The sequence below is a fragment of the Hipposideros armiger genome, unplaced genomic scaffold, assembly GCF_001890085.2.
Source record: "Hipposideros armiger isolate ML-2016 unplaced genomic scaffold, ASM189008v1 scaffold_762, whole genome shotgun sequence".
Taxonomy (NCBI): Eukaryota; Metazoa; Chordata; class Mammalia; order Chiroptera; family Hipposideridae; genus Hipposideros; species Hipposideros armiger.
In genome coordinates, this window is record NW_017732112.1 from 728,299 (window position 1) to 754,363 (window position 26,065).

Genomic DNA, 26,065 nt, shown 5'->3' on the forward strand with positions numbered 1-26,065 from the left:
AGTGAGTTGTTTTAAATCCAGTTCTATCTTTGTCTCTGTCTACAGAATAATTAGTTTTTACTGCTGTGTTTACTGATTCATCTTAGAGAGATTGTCAAAACAAGAAAATGTTTACTTACTTAAAAGGAGCAATTATATGGAAAGTTAATCAGTGTCTGATATGTCTACTTTTTGAAGAACAGCATGCTATTTTTAGCACAGAAGAAAATGTAAACAAAGACTAAGAAAAGAAAAGTCTAGTCTAATCTGTTTCAAATCTTTTTGGAAATAAAACAACTTTAAGTGGTACATTCCTTTCCAGTTCTTACCTGCTAACCTCTTCATCCAGGCTCCCTCATCAATCCCCAAGTTATTATAAATGATTTTCAATATATTCCCCAGAAGGGTGTTCATGTGCTCTGAATTCAGAGCCGTACAGCACATTTCAGCCCTTTCCGGGTTGTTCTCAGGTCCGTGTTCCCACCAACGGGACATGTAGCTACAAAGCATGGGCAGGATGACCTCCATCACGTGTGGCATCTGTGTATAACGAATACCAGACTCGGCGAGCTCCACAATCTCTTCCATGAGCTTCTCCAAAGACGGTATATTTGGGCAAACATCTTCCACATTAGCTGGCAAATTGAGAGCTGGAGGAACATGCACAAAAATAAATCAAAGAAAGAACTGATATGACCACCAGATTCCCACTGCAGATAAGAGCCACAAACAGCCATTTCATTTGGGCTTCAAAACACAGCACGGCCGGCATGTCTTCACCTGGTTCCTTCTCCCTTTCTCACAGCAGCAATTTCAACCTTTAATTTCCCGAGTGCCTGCCCTACCACCCACTCCCTTAAGACCAGCAAATGGGCTTCTACCTCAGAACAAACACGAACGTCCATGGCTCTGCCTATAAGCCTCTGCCTGGTCCCACATTCAGGTGTGACCCCATTTAGAGGAAGGGGTTTGAGGCCCCCGCTCAGGGTCCCACCTGTGTTCCCGCAGAGCCGACCCCACAGCAGGGGCCATGCTCAGGCCTGCATTTTCAGCCCCTTTCTCTCTGATACCCCCGTCCAGCAGCCTGACATAGGCTCACAGCTCTCCTAGACTGCGAGCTTTCCAGGCATTCTCCTAGGGTCTCGGCTTCTCCTCATGCGCTTCATTTACTTTCACAATCCTTATCTTACTGTCACAGTGACCTTTCACGTCACTGACCAAATTCCCTGGACCCCAGTCCCCCCTTTCCTAACTTCTGTGCATGCAGTCTATCATGTCTACTGTCTGAATGGTCAGTCACTCTTTTCTCCTTGCAGAACTTTTCAATGTCAGTCTTCTTTAGGGATCTGTCTTTAAGTCTCTTCTATTTGGGCTTATATGTTCACCCAGGCCATGTGGGCCATTCCTAGGGGCCCGTGCTATAAGCTAACAATGTTCAAAGCTATTTGTTTTACATTTTTGGTGTCTAATGCTGGAATTCTCAAAAAGCAACTAAAACACCATGGCTCTGTACTCAAACTTGACCTTTCTCCTCCTTAACCCAACTCTTGAGCAAGTTGGTGGATTGGTGATGTTATCTAATCAGTCACGCAGGCTAGAAACCTGGAGCCATTTTAGGCTGAGATGCTCCCTCATCCTGCACATAGCGTAATTCCACCTGCAGGGTCTCTCATCACATCAGTATCTACGCCACCCAGGCCTTACTCAGTCACAGCAACTCTGAATCGCCACAGTCACTTCCTAGTCAGTGACTCTTCCTTATTTCTGCATGAGGGTCTCTAAAATGCACATGACTCCCCATTTTAAATTGAGGACCGGGCATTTAAATTGTTTAAATGCATGTTCCTGGAGTTTAAACCATTGAAATCAACTTTTATACTGTGTTTCTTTAAAAATGTAACAAATTCGCTAACTATTTTTGTGAACTGAAATTTTCAGGAAATAGTCACCAAAGACCCTAGTAGTGCTTGAGGGTGTGATACTTCTGGCGTGATTCCCCCTTAATGTATAGACGCCAATTCTGCATCACCGGTCCACAGTGTTAAAGCCAACCAGAGGATCTTCTTCGTGTTGGTACAGTCCCCACGCCTCACCTGACACAGGCAGCCTACCTCACCTCTGCTGGCTTTCCACTCATCTCCCCTTTCATTCCTGTCTCTCCTGAAAGCTCTGGCCACACCTCAAAGAGCTCAAAGTTTTTCCTGAAGTACCAGTATTTCTAATGCAACATTCATTGTGCGCCAACTCTGGGAAGTCTTTCCAGGTGATCTGCTAACACTGCTTTTGTGTTCCCAGGGGTCTTTATTCTGAATTCTACCCTGTGTATTTATCAGTCTCTCTCCCTCTACTGTAACTAAAACTCCCTGAGGCAAAGAATCAAATATTCATCTTTGAATTATATCTCTTCCACCTACCACAGTGTGCTTCACAATTATCTGTTGAATGACTGACTAAAAAAAGAAAATATGAATGAAAGGGGATGATTAAATTCAATTCCTTTATTTTGTTATGCAAATGAAGTGTTATAGAAACCTAAGCAGGTAAATTACCAGCTCTGGGTTATTCTTTATCTATAAGGAAAGACAAATCAGCTTCATTCTTCATTCACAGCTAAACTATTAATAGATCAAAAATCCTAAATAAGACAACTTAATAAGACATGTTTATGCAGGTGATTAATAATTCAAACTCAACCATGTTTTACTATTTACAAATATATTATGCAAATTTTGTAGAAAAATAGTACTAAGTCACATTCAACATATTTTTGTTTAACCTCCTCTGTTGTAGCAAATAAAAATTATAAAATAGGCAAATTAAACAACAATGCATGTTCATGTTTTTAAGGTTCTTTATTTGATAAAATACACTATCCCTGCCAATGTGGTCAGCAGCTCCCATGAAAACATGAATTCCACATAGAAACAATCTTAGCCGCGGGTTACACATTTGTGAACAGCAAAAGGTTCTTGCCTTATAGGAAATCAAACATAAAAATATAAGAGGGCACTTATGTAAAGGTCAGGCCTTGAAAATTCTGTTTGATTGCTTTAAATGGCTGATTAGAGGAATAACCTGCTTATTTACTATTTGTTATCCAACTCAATTAAAACCCTAGTAGTTAATTCTAATAGATTCAAAGGCCGATCCTTGAAATCATCAGCAATGGTTCTAAAAGCTTTTTCAAGTGGGGCCGTGAAAAGAAATGGGCTTATTTACCCAGAAAATAAGCAGATTCTCCCAAATGGAAAGTGACATGACACGTAAGTATATGTAAATACCTATTGTATAGAGACATACAGATCTTAGGGATATACATGCTAAGGTCAGATGCAATAGAGAGTCATTGATTAATTGTTTTAAAGTTTTATAAATGACAAAAATTGGACAAAATTTTTAGAAAAAAGTCACATGGAATAAAACTGTCCGAATAATGTAGACATATTTGGTGAACAAAGAAAAATAGAAGGGTACAAATCCGTAGAGATAATAAATAAGAACATCATACCCTTGCTGACTATAAGATAATTAAATAAAAAATCAGAGTGACCTACTTTTTAATATCTGATTATTTTGTCTTAAGTGTTAATATTTCTGTGGCACATGAACTTAGAAGACATCAAACTAATTTTCTTTCAGAAACACTACAGCAATAGTATTCAGCTTTCAAAAAATTCCAAATACTAACACATAAAGAGCCAAGAGCATTGGAGACAGTGAACCAAAATGGCCCATTAAAAGTCACTGTAAGAAAATCCAACAGCCGCCATTAACCTTTCGCTTCCCATCTCAAACCCTGCACATGCGCCCACATTACCTGCCCTCTCGCGCGCAGACTTAGTGTTGTAGATGGAGTAAACATTATGTTTGTCGAGATGAGTTTCCAAGAAAGCCACCGGAAAAGCACCAGCAAAGGCAGCCAGACATTCTCCCAGTGCGGAACGCTGCCTGTAAGGGGGAAACGCTTACGGTTTTTATGTCTTCCAGGTAAATAACTGAAGTTATACTATATAAAAATTGGCAAGTTTAACCCCAAAGAGGGATGGTAAAAGTGCTACAAATAAAATCAACTTCCAAATGCAACTTCTATATTGAAAAACATCATATGCTTTCAATAGCAAGGTCCCTGCCATTTAAAAAAAGCTAAAATTATCTGCTACCTAAAAAAAACTTAAAAACAGACCAAAATAAGAAAAACCCTGTAAACCCCACAAGCTTGGACAGTTCTTTTTTTCCTTTTTTTAAAAACAATGACCTATTGAGGAAGCATTCTTGCTGTGTGAATATAGATTAATAAAAATTAAAAAATGAAGTACTAATACTAATATAATTTTATGAAAATTACCACACGTAAGTAATGTAAGTAATACTAGGACAGCTATGAATATTAAGACATACCAGTGCTAAAAGCTATTGATAACTCTTAAAATTGATTTGTCATTTTCAAGGGAAGGAAGATGCTTAAGGAATCAGATTGGGATTAATTTATCCAGAGCCCAGGCTCCTCTAACACAGATAGAAATGGTCTCTCTCCCTTAGTTATCAACTCAATCCAAGGTTTTACTGGCACATTAAGTGTTTATTAAGTATAGAATAAAATGAGAGTTATTTCAGCCTATTATGAACTCTTTAAATGATTTTATATAAATATTTCAAATGAAAAGTCAATAAAATGGATCTAATTATAATTAATTCTCTTGGGCAATTTTAAATTTCTTTTTAAAAACTATAATACTTAAATTTAAAATGTCTGATTATCTAATGTTTTAATTTAAAAATGACTAGGTACTTAGCTAGTAGAAAATGTCCCTTCATAGAATGACATTGAATAAAATAGAGTTCAAATCAAATACTTATTACCATGTCATTATTAAAAACAATTGAGGACATTGTAGAATTACAAAAGTCACAGGTTTTGATTCAGACAGACCTGAGTCCCAATCTTATTCCTCTCACACCACTGTAAGAAAATTACTCTTTCTAAGTTTTGCTTTCCTTACCTAAAAATGGGGATACAGAATTGCAAAATTTCAGGCATGTATGAGTTCAATAAATGTTTTAAAATAATGATAAATAATTTATTTACGAATTTAATAGCTTAAAATGTTTCACATTTGACCTCAAAGTAGGTAATTTCTTCCCTCACATCTGACTACACTAATCCTTTCATTAATAATTCATTTGAATTATTTAATATACATTAAATTTTTGATTCCATTAGTAATTATAAGACCAACTCTGATCATTTGTGTTGGTATTCTGGAAATAACAATTTTTCTTTTAGATGACTGTACTAAAATATCTACATTTTTATTAGTATAGTGTCACTTTTTCATATTTTTCAAAATATCTTGTACTCATCTTCAAAATTTTGTTTCTATATTCTCCTCAAATCACTTTATAATTTCAAGATATATACATAAATACATACATATATATATATATATATACACACACACACATATTTCTGATATATAATGAGAAACTGTACTAGCAGATTCCTGCATAAGACATAAACACTCAAGTTTAAACTTTATATTAAATATGGTCTTTACAATGATTGCTTTCCTTTTTTTTTCATAACTCAGCTATCTTTTATTATATCATTTCAAATTTGGCTTAAAGTTATCTACTCACCCCCAATGAATTTAATACATGAACCTGGTTCTTTAGTTTATAATTAAGGGACAATTTATAAAGTGGAGACTCTTGAAATAGTTATAACACTTGAAACAGCTATGAATACAAAGGGAAATTTTAAAATCTTACCTTTCCACATAAATACTCTTGCTAGTACCCAAAGCATATAAGCTAGTCAGAATTCTGTAACACGATACCTGTACCTCTTCCACTAAGGAAAAAGAAAATCTCACATGAGAAAAAATACTTGTTATTCACACACTGTCCCAAGGAAGTTTAGGCTAAAAACAAAATTCCATATCGAAGGCACATTAATAGTTTAGCATTTGAAAGAAGCAATATAAGAACAAACATGTAAAATGAAATACAAAAACTCATTCTCAAACAAAATTCTTTTCTTCGAGGAGCTAGAGGTGTCCTAAAGAATCATGCTGTGATTATTCAGAACATCATCAGGAACAATTTTTTTATAATTTTTCTCTAGGTATAAGAACAAAAGATTTCTTCAAGAATAACATTAAGCACAAGAATATCTGGGAGAACTGGTAGATTTTGACTTCTGTTCCAAGGTATATAAAGCCTGTCTCTTTTATTTTAAGTCTCAAATGAACAAGCATGAGAATGCTGGAGGATAGAGTATGATAGTTATTTCTGAAATGACCTGACATTTAAGGGTATCGACAAGTCACTCTGGTTGTTTAAAGCTAGAAAATCAAATAAAACCTCATAATGATCTATGATCCAATAAGACAAGTTTCAAAGGCAAGGAAATGAAGAACCTGGGATTTCTAATTCTAACTCTGGTACCATTTCCTGGAGGAAGCACCGTGATGTGAATGGAGAAACCAGCCTTGTCCTCCAGACCTGTTTCCAGGTCCACACTGTGCTTCTACTGGTTCAAATGTTCTGCAGCTAATGGCTATGTCATCCTCATCCACTGAGTGACACAGTGGTTTTTATGCAGAGCTGCACTCACCTGAGGGACCTACAACACTGAGAGTCTCAGTGGCTGGGTCTGCAGTCGAGACCCACCTGACTGCTTGACAAGGGCTCGTATCTTCTCTCATGTTCACATCAGTGGGCAAGCAGGACATCAGGGCAGGTCATGTGCTATTTTCTTTTCACATAACCTTGGGCATCCTGTGGATATTTTTAATAACTACAGCATTCCAGCCCCAAACAGCCGATTAAGTCCCTTTTGAAAATAGACTGAAACCTATACACAGAAACCATTTGCACCACCCTAGTTAACCAGTTATTCAGACCCAGACTTTTTCTCAGCATCTTCACATTTGTTGGGAGTCCAGCTTGTGGAAACAATATGCATCGACTTGGAAATGATCTGAAAACATTTCATGTTGCATGTCCCATGGTCAAACGGCATTAAGAAATGGCCATGGAGAGACACAACATAGAAACAGTAAAAACCTTGGAATTTGTACTTGACTGTGGAAGTGACTGCCCATATGATTCAGTAATCCATCTCTGTAAGAAGAGTTTCTATACCTCAAACATCAACCGATAATGTTCCACAGAAAACGCATTTTAATATGTAATCCAGACATGACTTTCACAATTTCTGACTGTATACTACTTAGATAATGAAACTCTAATTAATAGATTTACATACATATCAGATCTTCTCCGAACTGATGCTGGCCAATGTGCTCAAACAATGACGACAGTATGGGCAGCAGTGCCACCGTGGTGTAGTTGATAATCTGAGTGACCCCTCTGGGTTGGGTCCGGGTGTGGGTGAACTGGCCCTGCTTCAGGTTCTCCATGGTCTTGTCCAGGTCCTCAGCGGCATGGTCCAGAAACGCTCTCAGTGCACTTTTCACGCTCTCCAGGCCAGTCTTCATGACTGTCCTACGAAGTACATATGGGAGAACTCACACCACACGACAGGGGCAACTGGGCTCCAGATAAAACAGGCTCTGCTTTGTGTACGTGTGTCCAGCCAACATTCACTCAGTCAACTACATTTTCAAATCCACTCTCAAATATGTCCTTTCAACGTACTTGAAGTTACAGCCCATCGCACTCTGTAAATTCATAACCATTCCTAAATTCCTTCAGAGTCAACTTAAATCAGACCTCAGAGCAAAGGGTAGGCTAATTGCTTTTTGTTTCACCCCCAGTGGCCTCAAATTTTGAGAATGTTTATTTTATAACTAACGAAACACAGCTTCTGAGCAAGTTTAGTTCATCTCAAATCCAACACAGCTAGAATGTTTCCTGAGGCCATGGCTGTGAACGAAACAGAAGGCCAACTAAACCAAACAATATAGATAGTTTGTGCTTTAAGGTAACAATCAGCCTTTCCTAAATGAGCCTCTGAAGGACAAACATTATACAAGTGACACTATAAAGCCACTATTTCTAGTAGAAATGAAGGTGTATAATGGCATCCCCTTTCTTCATTTAGTATGCAAAACCCCTCAAATAATATTTTAAAGACAAAAATGGATAATCCAAGAATATCATGGACTATTCTCTGTAGGAGACATTCAGAAACTTTTAGCTAGATTTATCCTTGATAATAAGTGAATTTAATGTATGGCTTAAAAGCTGAATCAATCATGCTAAACAGATTGCTTTTGTAGTTAGTTCGCATGTTGGATTTGGGGTCACGTTGTTAGTAGGGCAGAGAAGAAGGGGCACAGACTCCCCAGGAGCTGCTCTACTTTCACACTTACTGTGCCATCTTCAGCTTCACTTTACTCATCTGTAAACTGAGAATAAATACCCATGTTTCCTATAAAGCTGTTATTACAAACGTGGAGAACAAGCATCATGCCTAGATGCTAATACAACCTCTAGAGTTGCAGCTCACCAGATTTACCTCACGGTACATCCCAATTCAGCCCGCAGGCACATACTGAGCTGCTACAGAAAGTATGTGAAATTTAAGTAATAATTTATATATGATCATAAAAATAATAAAATGCCACTGTTTTAGTCATTTACAAAAGATTTTCTTTTCACGTCAAGTCATTACCACCACCCAAATAATAAATCAAGACACTAGGTCTGTCTTAATATTCTTACATATCATCATTACCCTCACTGACGTATAATAGATAAAAACATATCCATTTACCTTGCATCCAAAGTCTGACCCAAAATATGAAGACAGTTGACAATTGACGTTGCATCGTTTCCTGAAGGGGAAACAAAATGCTATATAAATTGCCCAGAGAATTGCTCAGCATTCTTCTTTTCTATTAATATCTGTGTCTTAAAAATTAGTCCATGGCACAACTCAGTAATAATAACTCAAAAAGATTTTTGATAATCAAGTTTCAAATCATGCAGTTGTTCTGCTTACAAGAGGTTATGCGAATGTGAGTAGAGAAGCAATAAAGCAGGTCTCGTCAAGTAGCTGACATACTCAGGAAGCGTTCAAAGCATTGCGCCAGGCTAACGGGCTTTGATTGGGTTCTTCAATACATCCCCTGCCACACAGCAGCTCATCTTATTTTTAAATCATCTTGTCTGACAACTCTTTTCAAGTCAGCTCATAGCCTTTATGAAACGAGGTAGGCTAAAAGTCTAATAAATTGAATTCCACTTTCATTACCCCAATGTCTCTGCTTTCTTATTGCATTCAACTGCATTATGATGAATTAATTTGCCTGAATGTTGTTGGTCTTTGGTGAAAAAGCACTGAGCTATCATGTGAAACAGCATCAGAGGCTAAAGAAGTTAAATTTGACTTGCATGAGATATTTGAAATGGGGGGCATTGCTCTTGAAAGAAAGAAGAAATTCACTCATTCTGATTGGCATATTTTGTCATAAAGTATAGAAATAAGAATTATATAATTACTACATATATTTTCCTTTGTGATAAGAAACAGAAAAGCAAGTAAATAAAATGATGAGATCCAGAGTTACAAAGTGATTTGCTCATAATACAATTTGACATTACGGCTTCCTCATTCCGTAATCTATTATACATATAACATAGTCGTTTCCTGGGTCCTGAGTTAACAGCTCATAGCTAAATGTAAGTTTTTATAATATTTGAGTGTGTTATATTCTTTATACAAAAAAGGATACTAAAATGAATGAATTAAATATATGTAGAAATTAATTAGAATGAGAGCAAGCCAGTTTAGTGATATGATACAAATATGGAAGAAAAAAACACATTTATTGCTAAGACTCTGAGTTCTTAAAAAAAATTCCATTCATCGTGTGCTGCATATTTCAGAATATCTGGTAATAATGAAGACAAAACCAGCAGAAGGGCAGAATTTGTTCTGTCCCTACTGGCTGGTGGCAATCTTAGGGCTTGCACTGTAGCCCCTGGAAATGTTATTCATTTAATTATTCATTCACTAAATAAATACATGTAAAATACAAGGGGCTCTCAAACTTCCCACAATAAGCAAATAGAGTTCTCATGGTACTTGCATTTCAGTGAGGAATGCAGATAATGAACTATTCACCAACAATTCAATATGTGGTGTAGTATCAGGCCACAATAAAAAGATGCAGCAGGGGTACCGGCCGAGTGGCGCGTTGGTTAGGAGTTGGCTTGGGATGCCAGCTCTGAGCAGCAGGGCCCCGGTTCAGATCCCACATGAGGGTCAGTGACGCTGTGCCCTCTACAGTTAAGATCGTGAACAAGAGCTCGATCTGGAGCTGGGCTGCCATGAGTCGCCAGCGATGGCGTAGGCTGCAGTGGGGCTGACCAGAGGCTGGCGTGAGCTTTCATGAGCTTCCACGGCTGTCCAATGGCCGGTGAGCAACTGCCTCACTCGGGAAGAGCGCAATGATAATACCAACATGGGCCAGTGAAGCAACGTCCTCCATAATTAGACTGAAGAACAAAAGGGCAGCAACTTATCTGTTCCCCTTCCCCGATTCCCTAATGCTGTTCCCTCCCCCAATTCCACAATAAAATCTTAAAAAAAAAAAAAAGATGTAGCAGGAAATTGAGATAAGAGCAACTGGACAGAGTAACAGGATGAGTGACCATGAGGCCACCCCAGGAAAGTGACATCTGAGCAGAGAGCTGAATGAAGCAAAGGAACCAACCATGCATATATGTGGGAGAAGGGCCCAGCCAGAGCCAACGGCACGTGCAAAGGCTCTGAGGCAGGAAATGAACCTGGTGTTCCAGGCAAGGAAGTCAAGGTGGCTGATGTGGGCAGATTCGGGGGAAAGGAGAACAAGAGATGGACAGGAGGGGAAAGGCCAGGTCCTAGACAGAGCCTTGCAACCAGAGCAAGAACTTTGGGGGTTTTTTAAGAGCAATAGGAAGGCAGTGTTAGGTTACGAACAGGATGGGGTTTACTTCATATCTTAACAGGATTCATTCACAACGCACAAAACTCTGGAAAGGGTGAGGGTGGAAGTTGGTTAGGAAGCTACTGCAGTAGCCTAGAATCAGAGGACTGACGACGGAGAATGTGGATCAAGATATGAGCAGTGAAGATATTAAGAAGATAGTTTAAGTGTTTGCTTTTGGGCTAAATGAGAGGTGAGAGGGACAGGAGACAACGGTAACTCCAAGACTGTTTGGGTGAGCAGCTGCATGAGCAACGGGCAAATGGTGATGCGATTTAAAGATGGGGAGAGAGGCTTGAGAGGAGCAGAATGTGGGAGGAGAGGATGGGGGTCCTGTCCTCTGCTTTGCACAGGTTAAATGTGCTGCGTCCATTACTCTCCACAGAGCTGCGGAAGGGGCGATGGATACAAAAATCTGCAGTGCAGACAGCCATCTCAGTTGGAGCTATACATTTGGGTGGGCATCATAAGCATATAGGTAATTTTTTTAAATCATGGGCCTAAATGAAATTAGCCAGCATGAGTATACACAGAGGGTGCCAAAAACTGTATACACATTTTAAGAAAGGAAAAAACTGTATCAAAATTACACTGATGGTAACCACTTTGAGCACCTCTTGTAATTGCAGAAGTCAAACGTGACTTGTATTCATCTTTTGTTATTGGTATATATTATTACAATTTCAATGCAGTTTTTAACTCTGTGTGTGTGTGTGTGTGTGTGTGTGTGTGTGTGTGTATGGAGAAAAAAGGGCCCAGGACCTCCAATATTTGGGGCATCATAGATAAGGAGGATGCAGCCCAGAGAGTAAGGAGAAGGCCCAGGAGGAAGGACGGGCACAGGCAGCCAGTCTGCTCTGATGACACTATTATTCAGCACCAATCAGAGGGGTTGGTCCTCACTCCCTAACCCTCACAGTCCTCCTGTTCCTTTCTGAGCTACCGTCTCTTCATGTGAATGATCAGTATTTGCATGTCGTGCAGAATCTACCCAGGCCCTTTCCCACAGAATGGCCAGGGCTGTTTTAAACAACCATTTCTTTAGGATCCTGAGGCAGGATTTCTGTTTGCTTTGGTCCCTGACATGCCCCAGCACCTGGAACACTGTTTGGCATACAGCAGGTGCTCAATGACACCTTTGTGGAATGACTGTGGGGTGTGAGTAAGAGAGGAGGAAACAGCACCAGGGGCCCAGTGAAAATGTGTGTGGTGAATATGAGATTTCTGTGATGGTTAAATTCACAAGCTTTGTAAGCTCTGGGAAGCCAGGCATTTCAGGGCTCTCCACATTAGATGCAGGACCACTTTAAATGGAAATATCTCAATGTAAAAACAATGTGGAAGAGGACCCTAAGAAATGCAGAACAAAATCTTAATTCAATCTTCAACACTATTGTGTAGACCGAGCAGAAGCATCAATTTGAGAAGGCTAAACAATGGTTAGTCTAGAAGAGATAAAGCATAGTGACTACGGCTTTTTTTTTTATGCCAGAATATATTTATTATAGAATTTTTTTTTATTACTACGGCTTTTAGATGAAATAAAATTGCCCTTTTTAAGGGTATCGGATCACCATAATCAGAAATGTCACCATGCTCTTACTAAGAACAGGAAGGGCTGGTGAAAGTGTGGTAAGATGGTACAATTTTAAAAGGATGATTGTATGTTCGTGTATGTAACTGTATGTAATCACTTAACTGTTCTGATCAGTATAAATACACAAAGTTTGATACTTTTAAACTCATACTTTTTAAAGGTCCAAGCTACTTCCTGTGTCTTCAGCATAGCGCTCCTCACCTCTAAATACTGAGGGACATGTTTATGGATTCATCACCTATGTGTCAGTGAGACTGTGCTTGCCTCAGTGTGAGTGTGTGAGAGTGTGTGTGTGTGTGTGTGTGTGTGTGTGTGTGTGTGTGAGCATGAAATGTCCATCGTTGAAATCGCAGTCATACCCGAATCTAATAACCAATTAGCAGCACTGGGTTTTAAAACACATTGTACCAGCCTCATAAAATAATAATACCACTCTTTAAATAAAAATAATAAAGTTAATGCTGTCAGAGTCAAAATATCTTTTTGTATTTTAATCCCTAATTGTTTTGTGGTTTTTAATAGAAAGTTTCTATAACTCAGGAGTTTTCAACATTCTCCAAAATTTGACATATTATGTACTGCTTCTGTATTATAATCTGATTTATTGAGGATTATCAGAATGTTAACCCTGTCGCCTCTGGGAAAGCAGTAACAGCCATTTTAATTTTTATTCTTCTCTACTTTTCTTACTTAGCTCTTGATACAATATCTCTTTATGTTCCCTTCTTTGAAGACATGATTAACCTTGGCAGAATCAAAATTCATTTTGTAAAACAAAATTATGCAAAATATATTAAATTCTCTCAAAATTAGGGGATAGAGAGAAATTGAAGACTGCCAATTATTTTATTACTTCTAGAATCTGTGATATTGAAAAAAATAAAATCACTAATTTCTTTACTTGGTGAGATGTTTCCGTTACACTAAAAATAAATTTCAGATAATTATACACTCTTCTCACTTGTTCCAAAGTCAGGAAAGTCTCTCATAGTAATATGTCCAAATGAAAGGAACATCTGTATCGCTCTAATACTATCTTCTGATATAATTTTCATTATAGTGTCTGATTCTGATATTTCCGATCTAAGCTGCCTCTCCATAAGAAATGGGCTATTTTTTTATATAGATAAAAAACAAGTTAAATCCAGGAGACCCTTGTCTTGCCATGTATCCTGTTATAAAACTACAGAATTTTAAAGAAAGACCTTAATGATCCTGTAGTGATGAGTGACAACTGTTAGCAGGAGCTGGCTGCCTGATGGAACCGTTAACTCCTCCGCATAATGACAGATTCAGCTGTCAGATATGCACGATCCTGAGATTCTTAGCACTTCAAATGATTTTCCTCTCATCGTATGTGTCCTATTGAACAAACGCAAGCACAACCTGAACATTTTCAGGGATAATTCAAACATATACTAATTTTCTAATATCTCAGAGAGAAGGTAGCAGTCTTCATGTAAATACACGAATGGGTTTTGGGGAGCGCTAAGAGAAGGATCGACATAAACTTGACCCGCTGATTATTTAAACAAGGAGAGATACCAACTGATAGAATTCACTGTATTACTTTATTTACTATTAAAACTCTTTCAAACATAACATTAGGATTTATGTGCCAATTTCAATCCAGCATACTCACCTAAGAGGAAAAAAAAAATGAACACTTTAAGAACTAGTGCTTTATTTAAACACATAATACTTATCTTGTTCATTATTCCTGCAGCTACTACTAGAGCTGTATTAATGATGTGACATGTTGAGTTCTGGGGTCATTTGAGGCCAAACCAGAAGAAATGTTGGAGTATTACTCATTATGTTACAACACACTCGCTTTTCCCCAGGCATTTCTAGAAGTCCCTCTGTTATCAAATTTGGAAATTCTCCAGTAACTCTAAGGGGTCTCTGGACAATTTACTGTCTAATATGTTAAAAATCCACCAGAAAATGCAAAAAGTAGAAAAGCTCTCCAAATCATAACTATTTTGTGTCAGCCTTCTCAAAGAGTTCCTCAAACTGAAAAGATCATTGTGGGTTGAGCTTAATGGTCTTATTTGAAGAGTCACTAATTATGTGTCACTTCTGTGTCATGTAAGTGCCCTAAGTGCTTTCAGGGACTGCTTAAGGAATTATAAAAATATGATTCTCATAAATTGTGAGTTAACTAGATACTACAGGTTTCTTAATAATCTCCAGCGAAAAATGTCAAGTTTGGGTTATTCGTGAATGTGAGAAAATTTCAAATTGAGAGCACATATCTCATTGTTGCAAACATATGCTCACTTATCTATCTTCTCTATTAGACTGTAGGCATCTTGAAGGGAGGGCCTGGTTGGTTCATTCCTTCAGTCATCAGGTATTTATAAAATGCCTACTGTGTGTCAGACTTCCTGCTAGTATACAGCAATAAGCCCGCAAAGAGCTGAGTGTTTTGTTCCAGATGTTACTCTAGTCATGTCATCGGTGAGACGAAGGGCTGGCACAGGAGCTCTGAGAATGTTCTAAGGGCAGGAGGAGGGAGGAAAGGCGGGGAGGTAGGGAAGGTTTTCCTGAGAGAAGGCTATTTGGGTTGATGGGTCTGAGGGACTGGGTGGGTGAATGCTATGTACGGGCATGTATTCCAGTCAGCAGTGACAGCCCATGAGAGACCCTGGGCAGAAAGGGACTGGGCACAGTCAGAGAACAGAGAGAGGCCACAGAGGCCGAAGCACAGTGAGCACAGATGCTGAGAAATGAGGTGAGTGGTCCGCAGGGGCTCCGCTGGCTCACTGCCTAGAAATTAGTAATCAGAAGTTTCACTTAGCAAACGTGAGGGGAAATGGTGGGATTAAAGGCACTAGTTCCTTAGTCAAACACGGGTCCTTGAAAATGGCAAATGGCATTCTTATCGCTTGTCAACCAGCCTGGGCCCTGACCACGTCCTAACTGATTTTCCAAAATACAAGACTGCAAAAGCTTACAACCACCAGCAAGCATTTCAGAATTCAAACGGGAAGCCTATAGAGCAGCGGTTCTCAACCTGTGGGTCACGACCCCTTTGGGGGTCGAATGACCCTTTCACAGGGGTCGCCTAAGACCATCGGAAAACAAAAAGATATTTACATGACGATTCATAACAGTAGCAAAATGACAGTTATAGAGGAGCAACGAAAATCATTTTATGGTTGGGGGTCACCACAACATGAGGAACTGTATTAAGGGGTTGCGGCACTAGGAAGGTTGAGAACTGCTGCTATAGAGAAACAAAATACTATTTTCTTTATTACTTTTTCCCATGAAGTATTTTAATCAATACACCAGAACTACTCTTCTGTGGGGAACATGGCTTCCCTGCCCCTTTCTAAAACCTTACCTTTTTTTCTAATATAAAATGAAATGGTTTCAATGCCTCAGAAATCACACACAGGGCATAAAAACACTCTTAATCTCTTTAATTTTCACATAGTATGCATCATTGTATAGGAAATATTTAGATAAAAGATATTCACAAACGTGTTAAGCCCAAGTTTGGGGATTCCTCACTTTATAGATCAGAAAAATCTTTCAACCACAGATGAGGTTTGGAGCTATAACTACAATCTGGCGTCCAACTTGGAATAAATATCCCCTTCCTTACTCATCAAACCAGCTCACCACAACTACCCCACCAGGACAAGTGTTTTGTCCCTTGGTTTACTGTCACGCTCCTCTTTGTCTCCCTCGCACCTTTCTGACTCATTTCAGGTTAATGTGTGTCTTTCTATAATGCACCTGTGTTCACAGACACAGAGCCCAAGGAATCCTGTGCTAACCTCAACTTTCAATTCTGTCTAAGACCTCAGGTGTGACGTTGTAAGGTTACAGTTTACATAGCACCTTAACATGTCATCCAACATTAGATTTGATATGTGCAATAGAGCTCTAAGATAAGTAGTTATTTTAACCTACCATATTTGCCGGCGTATAAGACGATTTTTTGGCCCTGAAAAATATGCCTCCAAGTGGGGGGTCGTCTTATACGCCAGGTACACTTCAGATAGACTGCCCATAGTTCTTGCCCCGTGCCATAGTGGCCTCCTGATGCCCGCCCACTTCATTCCACATACCGTTCAGGCATCAGCAGTGCTGCTGGGTGTATGCTCGGCTGTTATGCGATTTTGCTGTTATGCGATTTTACCACACTCGCAAAATCGCACACAGCCGACCATATAACAAACTCTGTATTTTGAGTGGAAATGTTAGGGGGTCGTCTTATACGCCGGCAAATACGGTAGTTCAAAAATGAAAACAAAACAAGACAAAGGTTCAGAGAAGTCAGTCCCTTGTCCAAATCATTCAGCTGTTTTAATTATTATACAAATATAGGACTTACACCTGGGCTTCTTTAGTCAAAGCCCTCTATTCTCTGTCTGAATTAAAACATTAGTGTCAGAAGCCAGGTTATAACTGTATTGTCTAAAGTTTACATGTCTTAGACTTAAAGATTCTAATAATTGGACAAGTCTGCATTAGAGTATCTTTGGTGAATAAAGGCTTCTTGAAGTTTTGTTATTTTACAGGGAAGTGCCACGGCAAATGTAAAACAATAACAGACACTAGAATAATATATAGAATTCAAAACATATGATGCTGAGGAAGAGACACAAAGTAGCTCTCCAATAAGTCCCTGCTAAAAACTGTGGTTTTTAAAAAGTATTTAAATGCTAAGAAATTTAAAATGCAACGCCTAAATGGAATATCAGAATCCCACAGAGATGAAACAAATGTCAAAAGTCCAGTTCTTTTCTCCCTGATACGTAGGATGAGTTATAGTACGTGTTTATCTTCATTTACTGAACCCTTAATTAATAGATTCAAAATGAAACAAAGAGGTTAAATAACAGGCAACATTAAACCCTGGTCACAGAAGTCTACATATAGTTCCTGTTTAGAGGGTTGTAAATTGGGAATTGGCACAAGGGCTTCAGGATGTCACAACCTGAGAAAATGGGTATATACACACGTAAAAGTTCCCCAGGGTCTAGCATCGGGCTGTCCTTAAGATTTCTGTACTTTGCTGCATGTATGGAATACCTCAAAAGATTTTTTAAAAAGGAAATTACAGAGAGATGTAACATAGGAAACCAAGAATTTACAATATGTAAGAAGTTAGAAACAGCACAACAGAAAGTAAGCTCATGAATACGAATGCAAACAGCGCAGCTGAGAAACTTGGTCCCCATCAGAGCTATATTGAATGAGTTAGAACTCTCTGAAGACAAATGGAGGATCTTTGAATCCACTGTTATTGTGAAAAGGGTAAAGAGTACATGAAAATTCTGTCTGAATATTTTCATAGGAATTTTTCTGTGTTAAAGAGGAGTCAAGAGTCAGTCAACTAGAAATTATTCAGCAGATAATTTCCCCATTAATTCTGGATAATTGAAACATTAATGCAAAAAATCAGGCAATTTATATGAAATATAACTTTAAATTACTAAATTTAAGAGCACCAAATATTGAAAACCAATATGGCATCAAGTAATTATAACCAGAAACTATCATTTCTCAAAAAAAAAAAAAAAAAGCAATGTTTTGAAGAACTTACTGGTTGTGTGTGTTACACACACACACACACACACACACACACACACACACACACACACACACCCCTATTCCTCAGTTTATTCACTGTGGCTTTTAAACAACTTATCTAATCTTTCATTTTTCCTGTAAATGGAATTGAACTTATAACATCTCTATCAGTACACTAAATGTTTTATTACTGAAATTACCCTAACACTGTCTTAAAACCTAGAGAGCACAGGGCTGTAGTTTGTTCCGGCTGTTTATAAAAGCAGATGCAGGAAAGGTAAAACAGTAAACACAGCTCTGCCAGCGGCCGCTAGTCCTCAAGCCCCCCGGCCAGGACTGTGGTGGGAAGGGAGTGACCGCCCCGCAGGGCTGGTGAAAGCAAATGCTCAGACTGTGGAACTCAGCTACATGAACTCTCAGAAACCACACAAATACTACAGGGTGAGCGGTGCTCGAAAAGTCACTTTCTAAGTGAAGCCCTTGGCCTTACTGTCTCAACTAGAAAGCCCCAATGTCTTCAATTCAGTCGACATGCAAATCTTTAGTCAAGGGCATTACAAACACAAGTGCAGTTAAAACTTTAAAGTGGACTCGTGTAATAGCTCATTATTTAACCTACCAGAGATGACCAAACACAAATTCAAGGGCCCACCTTTGCTTTATCCTCTGCAGTAAAATATGGCAGAAGCTGCCATTTCCATTCATTTGCAATTTTATAATGTAACCTTTTGGTTTTCAAATGTGCTCTAGACAAGTGTAAAAAAGTGACATTCTTTAATGTCCCCACAGATAATGCTCCTCGCAAACAACCTGGAGGACCTCTCTTGGCCTAGGACGACCATGCATGCAGCCGTGCAAACATGCGTTCATGCAACATAGCAGCACACAACACAGTGAAAATGGCAAAGAAAACCAAGTGATGGCCATGCTAGTAATTTTCAAGGGTCTCCTTACCAAATAGTGAAATCCTATGCCTGACAAGAACTCCAAGTTTGCAGAATAGGCTGAAGACAAAAGAAAAACAAAAGAGAAAGGGGAAAGGGGGAGGGAAGGTAGAAAAGACAGGGAGAATTAAAATAAAAATTTAAAAAAAAGAAAAAAGAAGAAGAAAACAGAAAAATAAACAGCTGGTATATGAGCTGGAAAAAGCAACATGATGTCACGCAGAAAGAATCAATTCTCTGAATAGAATGTGGAGTAAAGGTATTAAAGAAAGAGTCTCTGAGTGCATCTCTTTAACAAACATGGTTAAAAAAGCACGTATTATAAGTAAAGAAACCAAAAAAAAAAATTGAAAGCAAAGCTAATTAATATAAAAGCAATCTATATGAACCGCGCAAGAACATAACTACTGAAGAAAAAAAAAACACAAGAAAAAAATTAATTTTATCTATGCAAATATACCACTGGAATTCTATAATTTCTTTTTTCTTGTTATGGATGTTATTTAACAACAGGAGTATGGTGCTTCGGGAATAAAACGTTACTTTACGTTTTAGTATGTGTCATCATTTGAACTTTTCTTCTTCCCAACCTTGACCTCACCCCTACCACATATACCAAAGCATCCAGTGAATTTGACCATCTTGAGGTACAGGCAGAATTTGAATGATTAATAATCATTCAGAGAGAAATATTACAGGGGCGATAAGTTGGGCTCTTAATGCTAATACATGAGGTATGTTTCTGATCTCCTCTAGAGCAGGATCCTGGGTCTTGTGTCTTGCTGGCGATCAATAATGGGGGATTACAAACACTGGCGTCTTCATTCAGCATGACAGCACTGGTGTGCACTGACTCTCAGACCAGACCCCAGATCCTGAGCAATACCTGCTGTTGTCCTGTCTTGTCACCAGACTGCAGTCTGGTGGGTTCCTTGCAAATCCCTCTTTTCAGGAATAGCCCTCACTCTGTCCATGCTGTTCTCCCTTCCAACCACCCCTTAATATCTTGCACAGGACATGTTTATTCCATGAAGCCTTTTCGAACACCCAGCACTCCTTGGCTACCCCCAAACCAAGCTGAAAAAGGTCCCCTCCCAGGGTCTCCCAGGGGCCATTTGCAAATATCTATCATCACTCCTAACCTCTCATATTACAATTGACATTATTTTCACATCTACCCACACGCTTGGGAACTGTCAGAGAGCACAGGCTCTGCGTAGCCAGAACTCAGCAAAGCTTTATCCTTGAAGGCAATTTGTACAGCAACACCCTCACTCGGCCTGACATCCCCAATCAGGAGAACAGCTATGTCCTGACTGCCCTGGCGTCTCCTGCAAAGCACTCCATTACCAGCAAATGTACACTTGCCAGGACTGGGGACACATACCATGCCGTGGGATAAAATAAAGCAACTGCTGGTTGATAGGATGGGGAAAAGGAGACAGAGAGTCCCGTGTGTGATGCTGACTTCTTCCATTGCAAGTTCTGCCCATCGTATCTCACTTCAGTAACAATGGGGAATACTGGGTGAAAATTAATTACATAGGGCACTGTGTACCTCTTCCAAGAAAACAGTCATCCACAAATATTTAAGTGAAGTTAAGGTCTTGAGAAATCTCTTCGGTGCTAGAAGTTTATAAAACAATGATTTACTCAAGTAGGCAGATTATAATGACATTGGCCCCTGAGCTGTATTATTTGAACAAGAACGACAATATAACAAGGGCAACTTTCTCCAAGCGCCCTCACCCACTGAGCTTTATACACACTAGTTCAGCAAGGACCCGCCTCCATCTAAGGAGAGTGATCACATCTTGGAGTTGTACACACTTTGGATGCCTGTATTCCAATCTATCTTAAGTGCCATCTTTTCTCGCTTGCTAGTGGGGACTCACTAGCATCCAGGGGAAACATTCTGAGATGATGTTGCATTTATAACGCTAGGATTACATTTTACCCCAATTAATCCAGACCGAGGATGCTCTGCTGTGATGCTAAACAGAATCACTCTGTACCCCACTCCACTGGGTTGCAATTAATGTCTGAGAATCTGTCAGAGAAAAATGACTACTTACAGTATCAGCTGCTCCTGACAGTAACAGATGTACCACCAGAGAGAGATACTGATATATAGAAAGCTAGGTCTTCACATTAGATAAATTACATCTCTTTCCCCTCCTGTGTCATCCACTGTCAGGGTGTAAGTTCTGTGCATACTACAAGGTTTGATTCTTTTGAGCTTTGGCCTATAGTTTCTCTACAAATATTTTTGATAATACTGTTATTCCCTTGCTCTATATCCCTCCACTCCTAACACTCTTGAGAATTAATTATGCATTGGCACTTCCTCAGAACTGACTCACTGCCTTATCATCTGCTTTCCATCCCACTGCTCCACAGAACACTCTCCTGAAGCTCTCAGGAACCCAACCAGCAAATCTTTTTCAGCCTCCTTCCTGGAAAGCTCTCGAATGTGTCATCACTATTAAAGCTGTGAAACCCTGGATTCTGTTTACAGCAAGGTTTTCTCCCCTTTTTCTCAAACTAATTATTCTCTGTGTTCTTCAAAGACCCACTTTGCAAACCCCTCCACCTGTCATAATTCTCCAGGGTTTGGTATTCATACCCTTTTGCTTCTCCCTCCACTTTCCTTTAGTTTCATCTACTTTCAGAGCTTTGAGCATTACATGGGTAAAGGTAATCCCCAAATATATCATTTCTTGCCCTGTTGTCTCCAATACCAGACACGTATTCCCAACTTTCTGCTGGATCTTTCCAGCCAAATGACCTGTTAGTACTTATGCGTCAATAAATGCCGAACCCAATTCAACCTCTTCTTTTCAAAACAAGTTCTGAAAGTGCTTGGTTTTGCTGGTGACACCAGTGTCGTTCCAACTGCTCAGCACTGAAGCTTCAACTCCGCGCTGGCTCCTGTCAATCTGCCATGTGACTCACTGCCATGTCCTGGGGCCCTTCTCTCTTGCATGGCCCCCACATCCAGGCCCGCTGCACATGGCACACCCTCTGTATCCCTGGCACTTTAATCTGTCTCCACTTAACACGCACCACCACTGATTATCTGGTGAACTCCACACGGATGTGTCACCCAGCTGTACTTCTGTGAATGTTAGGGACCGTGTGGCTACACGTTCCTCACTTAGGACAGTGTTCTGTGCATAACAGGCACTCAGAAGAATGTGCAGAATGGGCTGTGGGGAGCACCCCTTATTTGGGGGAGCACTTCTGTTACCACAGCCTGACACGGCCTCCCTGCAGCCCACTGCTGTCTCGCTCACTGCTCCTGCCAGACTGTCATTCTCCTACGGAAAAGTCTCACTGGCATCCTAGTACTAATTAATTAGGTAATATATATATATGAAATTAAAAAGATGGAAGAAAGGAGATCCCTTATTCTAGCTGTTCATATCAATGACCAATAGTCCACAGTGAAACTCCATAACCTGCATTCCCCCTAAATTCCCAGAATTGTGATGCTGTTCTGATTTATTCTGTGAGGAATACAGTCAGTGATGGAAAACGAGTCACTGGTGGTCAGTGAATAGTTCCTAGAGTAAGACTGAAAATTAAATGGAGACAACAATACACAATACGGGCAGGGGCGGGGGGAAGAAGAACGTGGCTAATTGTATTTTTCCTATGTTCTCTGATTATATGTTCTGTTGATTTTATGTGACTGAGTGACATCTAAATGACCAACACCCTCTGGGAACAAAGTTTCTGTTACAAAGCTTCTAAACTGGACACAGGGAGGACGAGGAGACTCTGCCCTGGTGTCACTGCGTTCATGGGGACTTGGTGGTTCTGCGTTTTCTAGCCTTACATGCACTCACCGTCCACAGCGGGGCGCTGGGCCATGGCAGTCAGGAGGGGTGCCCCTCCCTCTGCTGGGGAGGCCTGAAGGAAGGCCAAGCATGGGGTGGGGGAAGAAAGGGGTGCAGACCTTGGAAAGCAGCCCCACCTGACCTTTTTTGGGGGTAACACAGTTTGCGGAAACAAAGCATGTCACTTGGATGGATTCCCATTATTTCAACTACAATCAGTTTTATCAGTTTCATCGGAAGATTATTATTTGAAGTTTGGGGACATTTTTAATGCTGTTGAAATTCTACATCACACCATTGTCTACTTACGAGTTAGTAAAATAGACAATATATTTGAGTAAAGACATAAGCTTAGAATTTCATTCAAGTCCCTATTCCCAGTGTTATGCAATGCAGAAATCTTATTTCTTTACCCTCAGGTGAGTCTGTATTCAGTCTCGTCTCACTCCATCCAATAGGTTGACACTGCATTCAGCATATCATTATTGTCAAGTTCAAGGGAATCCTGTATGTACTTTATATAGGCTACCCCCTTTTACAGAAAATTTTCAGATACCGTCTAAAAGCGTGGCATGGACTCCTGCACAGCATAATAACATAGAAGAAGGCTTGCTTGGTAATCGATTGTCATGCAATATAGTAAGTTCTGGCAGAATTTGGAGGACTCAGACTTGCAATCTCCAGAATAATCAGAAATAAATCTATGAAGAATATTTAGATTGAAACAAAAATGAGAGAGCGTTGCTGATGCGCCAGCTTGAGTGGGGTGAGGGGTAATCTTCAGAAAGGATATATTTCTACTTCACATTCTTCCAAGAGTAGACATAATTATTTTTTTAATATTTAAAGTTATAATTTCTGTAAATGGGATTTTGCCCTCCTGCAAAAATTAGGGCTGGCAAAAATATTACCGTTAAAGGAATTTTAATGAAACTAAAATCAAAAGCACCATTTATCAAATATCCTAATACAGTGATCCAGCTTCTACCTGTGAATTCTGTATTGGGTATTTTATTCCTTCTACACTCAGCAAGTACGAACTGCAGAAAAAATCCTCTTCACAGTGTTTGATTCCAAGAGGACAGGCCAGGGCAGATGGGTGGGCACTCTGGCCACCCCGTCCCCCACCCTCCAAGGTCCTGGGTGCTCTTTCTCAAATGCAAACACACTCAAACATCAGTCTTTATTTTAGAGCTCGTTACCTCGTCACCATTTCTTTCTCTTTGTTTGATGCATGTCCTCCAGAACACAGAGGTCTGCTCGCTGCAGATAAGAAGTATAAACGATGGTTTTTGAAATACTGATCAATTAAAGGAAGAACGACCTGAAAGAAAGGAAAAGAAGACAGATCTACACGGTGGGGTCTCTGGGGGATGACTGAGTGCTAAGCCTTCCAAGCATGTGACAGACAGGTCCCCAATATCCACGGCCATGCCAGTCGGCACCGTTTCAGAGTGTGACTCCCTTATACCTCATTCTGCTAACTGCAGTCCATGTGTGTGTGTGTGTGTGTGTGTGTGTGTGTGTGTGTGTGTGTAATTATGGAAACACACTAAATTTTCAGCAGTTTGGAATTATTTTCAATATTTTTTCAAAATAAAATAATTCTTCATTATTTCATAGAGTGCAGTTCAGTGCCCAATAGGTCCAAAAATAATCAATGATGACCACTTATTGAGTCTCTACTGTGTGTGAGGATTGCAACTGGCATCCTGTCATTTAATTTATCCTGTAACTACTTTGTATGGTAGGTGCCATCATCCCTTCTCTGTAGGAATTAAACGCAGGCGTAGAAAGGGATTTACTCCAAGTTGCATTGTCACTTTCCCACCTCCACCGTGTTCTTCTTATCTTCTTACCTGGCATCCCTCAAAGCCCACCTCCCATTTCTGTTCCCTGGTCCTGCTGGCCCTCGGTGAATTCCTCTCTTCCCTGCCCATTCTCACCACAAGGCTTCGCATGTGCCATTCCCTGTGTCTGAAATGCTCTTCCCACACACACTCCATAACCGATTCACTCCCTTCTGCAGGCTGCAGTTCATGGCTCTTCATCAGATAAGCCTTTGCTGACTGCTCAATTTGACTAAATCCCCACATTCTCTGCTCTTATAACAATGTCATTTGCAATTTCACATTCCATATGTGTGATTTGGGTTTAGTCTGTCTCCCTAAGAATCTCTAAGGTACCCAAGAACAAGAAACATTTCTGAGCTTGCTCCCATGACGGCCCCTCCTGGCCACTGACACCGCTGCCTTCACTCTGTTTTGTTTACCATGAAATGCCAGGGCTGAGGGGTTTTGTTGGACTTACAGCAAGCACTAGATAAATATTTGTTGAATAAATGAATGAAAAAAGTAAGGATAATTGGCATTACCAGTACTTAGACTCAAGTCCATCTAACTACATTTTTTCCTACAATGTGGTATAGTATATTAGCATATTATAGGAATATGCAAGTTTTGGTTATCTTCCTAGAAAATTGTGGCATTGCCTGAATTTAGTGATTGGCACATAGTAGGTACTCAATTAAAATATGAATGAATGAATGAATCATAAATTTAGTAGAAATTAAGGTACATTAGGCATCTCTAAACAAAATCACAAGGGTGCTGAGTACGTAGGCAATGCAGTGCAGAATATATTTTTAAACGTATGATTAGAGGCCATGAACATGGCATTACTGACAACTGGCTATCAAAGGGGCTCAGCCTAGTAAGATGGATAAGTACAATGGTCAGCTCAGAATAAACTTCAGATGCTTGATAAAGACTTTGAGTGCTATGCTGAGTGGGAAATAAAAGACCAGTGAAATCTTCCTTACAGTAAAGGGCAGAATTCTGAAAACATATAATAGAAGCCAAATATTCATCCATCAAAACCACATTCCATTTTGCAAATGATCTATAATAACCACCAAACGCAAGTACTTTGAAAGGAAACTGACAGAAATCGTGAGGTCTCTAGGTTAACTGAAACATTTGTTCACAGAAGAGCAGCCGAAGGGCGTTCCGTGCCCAGGACAGGGACCCCACAGGACACCGTCTAATGCCTGACACACTAGGCACAGTGTGAACACTGAGTAAGTGAATGGACCAACATGGAGATTCTGCAGCTACCTCTGTCTCCTTCCCTTATTGGTTGAGAGGAAGTTATGAATGCTCTAAGCAGACAGCAAATTCTTGATAAATTCTTTTAAATGAAATGAGTCAC

At 39.7% G+C, this 26,065-nt stretch overlaps 1 protein-coding gene across 1 annotated transcript in view; it reads right to left on the minus strand.

The window, feature by feature from the left end:
* Positions 1-26,065, minus strand: part of LOC109373962 (ryanodine receptor 2-like) — a 152,164-nt gene that overhangs the window by 113,794 nt on the left and 12,305 nt on the right. The window contains exons 4-10 of the mRNA XM_019628228.1: positions 24,058-24,179; positions 19,024-19,073; positions 8,723-8,783; positions 7,250-7,488; positions 5,749-5,830; positions 3,797-3,927; positions 309-629 (exon numbers count right to left, since the gene is read on the minus strand). Coding sequence (XP_019483773.1) covers positions 309-629; positions 3,797-3,927; positions 5,749-5,830; positions 7,250-7,488; positions 8,723-8,783; positions 19,024-19,073; positions 24,058-24,179 — 1,006 coding nt within the window. The remainder of the gene's footprint in view (positions 1-308; positions 630-3,796; positions 3,928-5,748; positions 5,831-7,249; positions 7,489-8,722; positions 8,784-19,023; positions 19,074-24,057; positions 24,180-26,065) is intronic.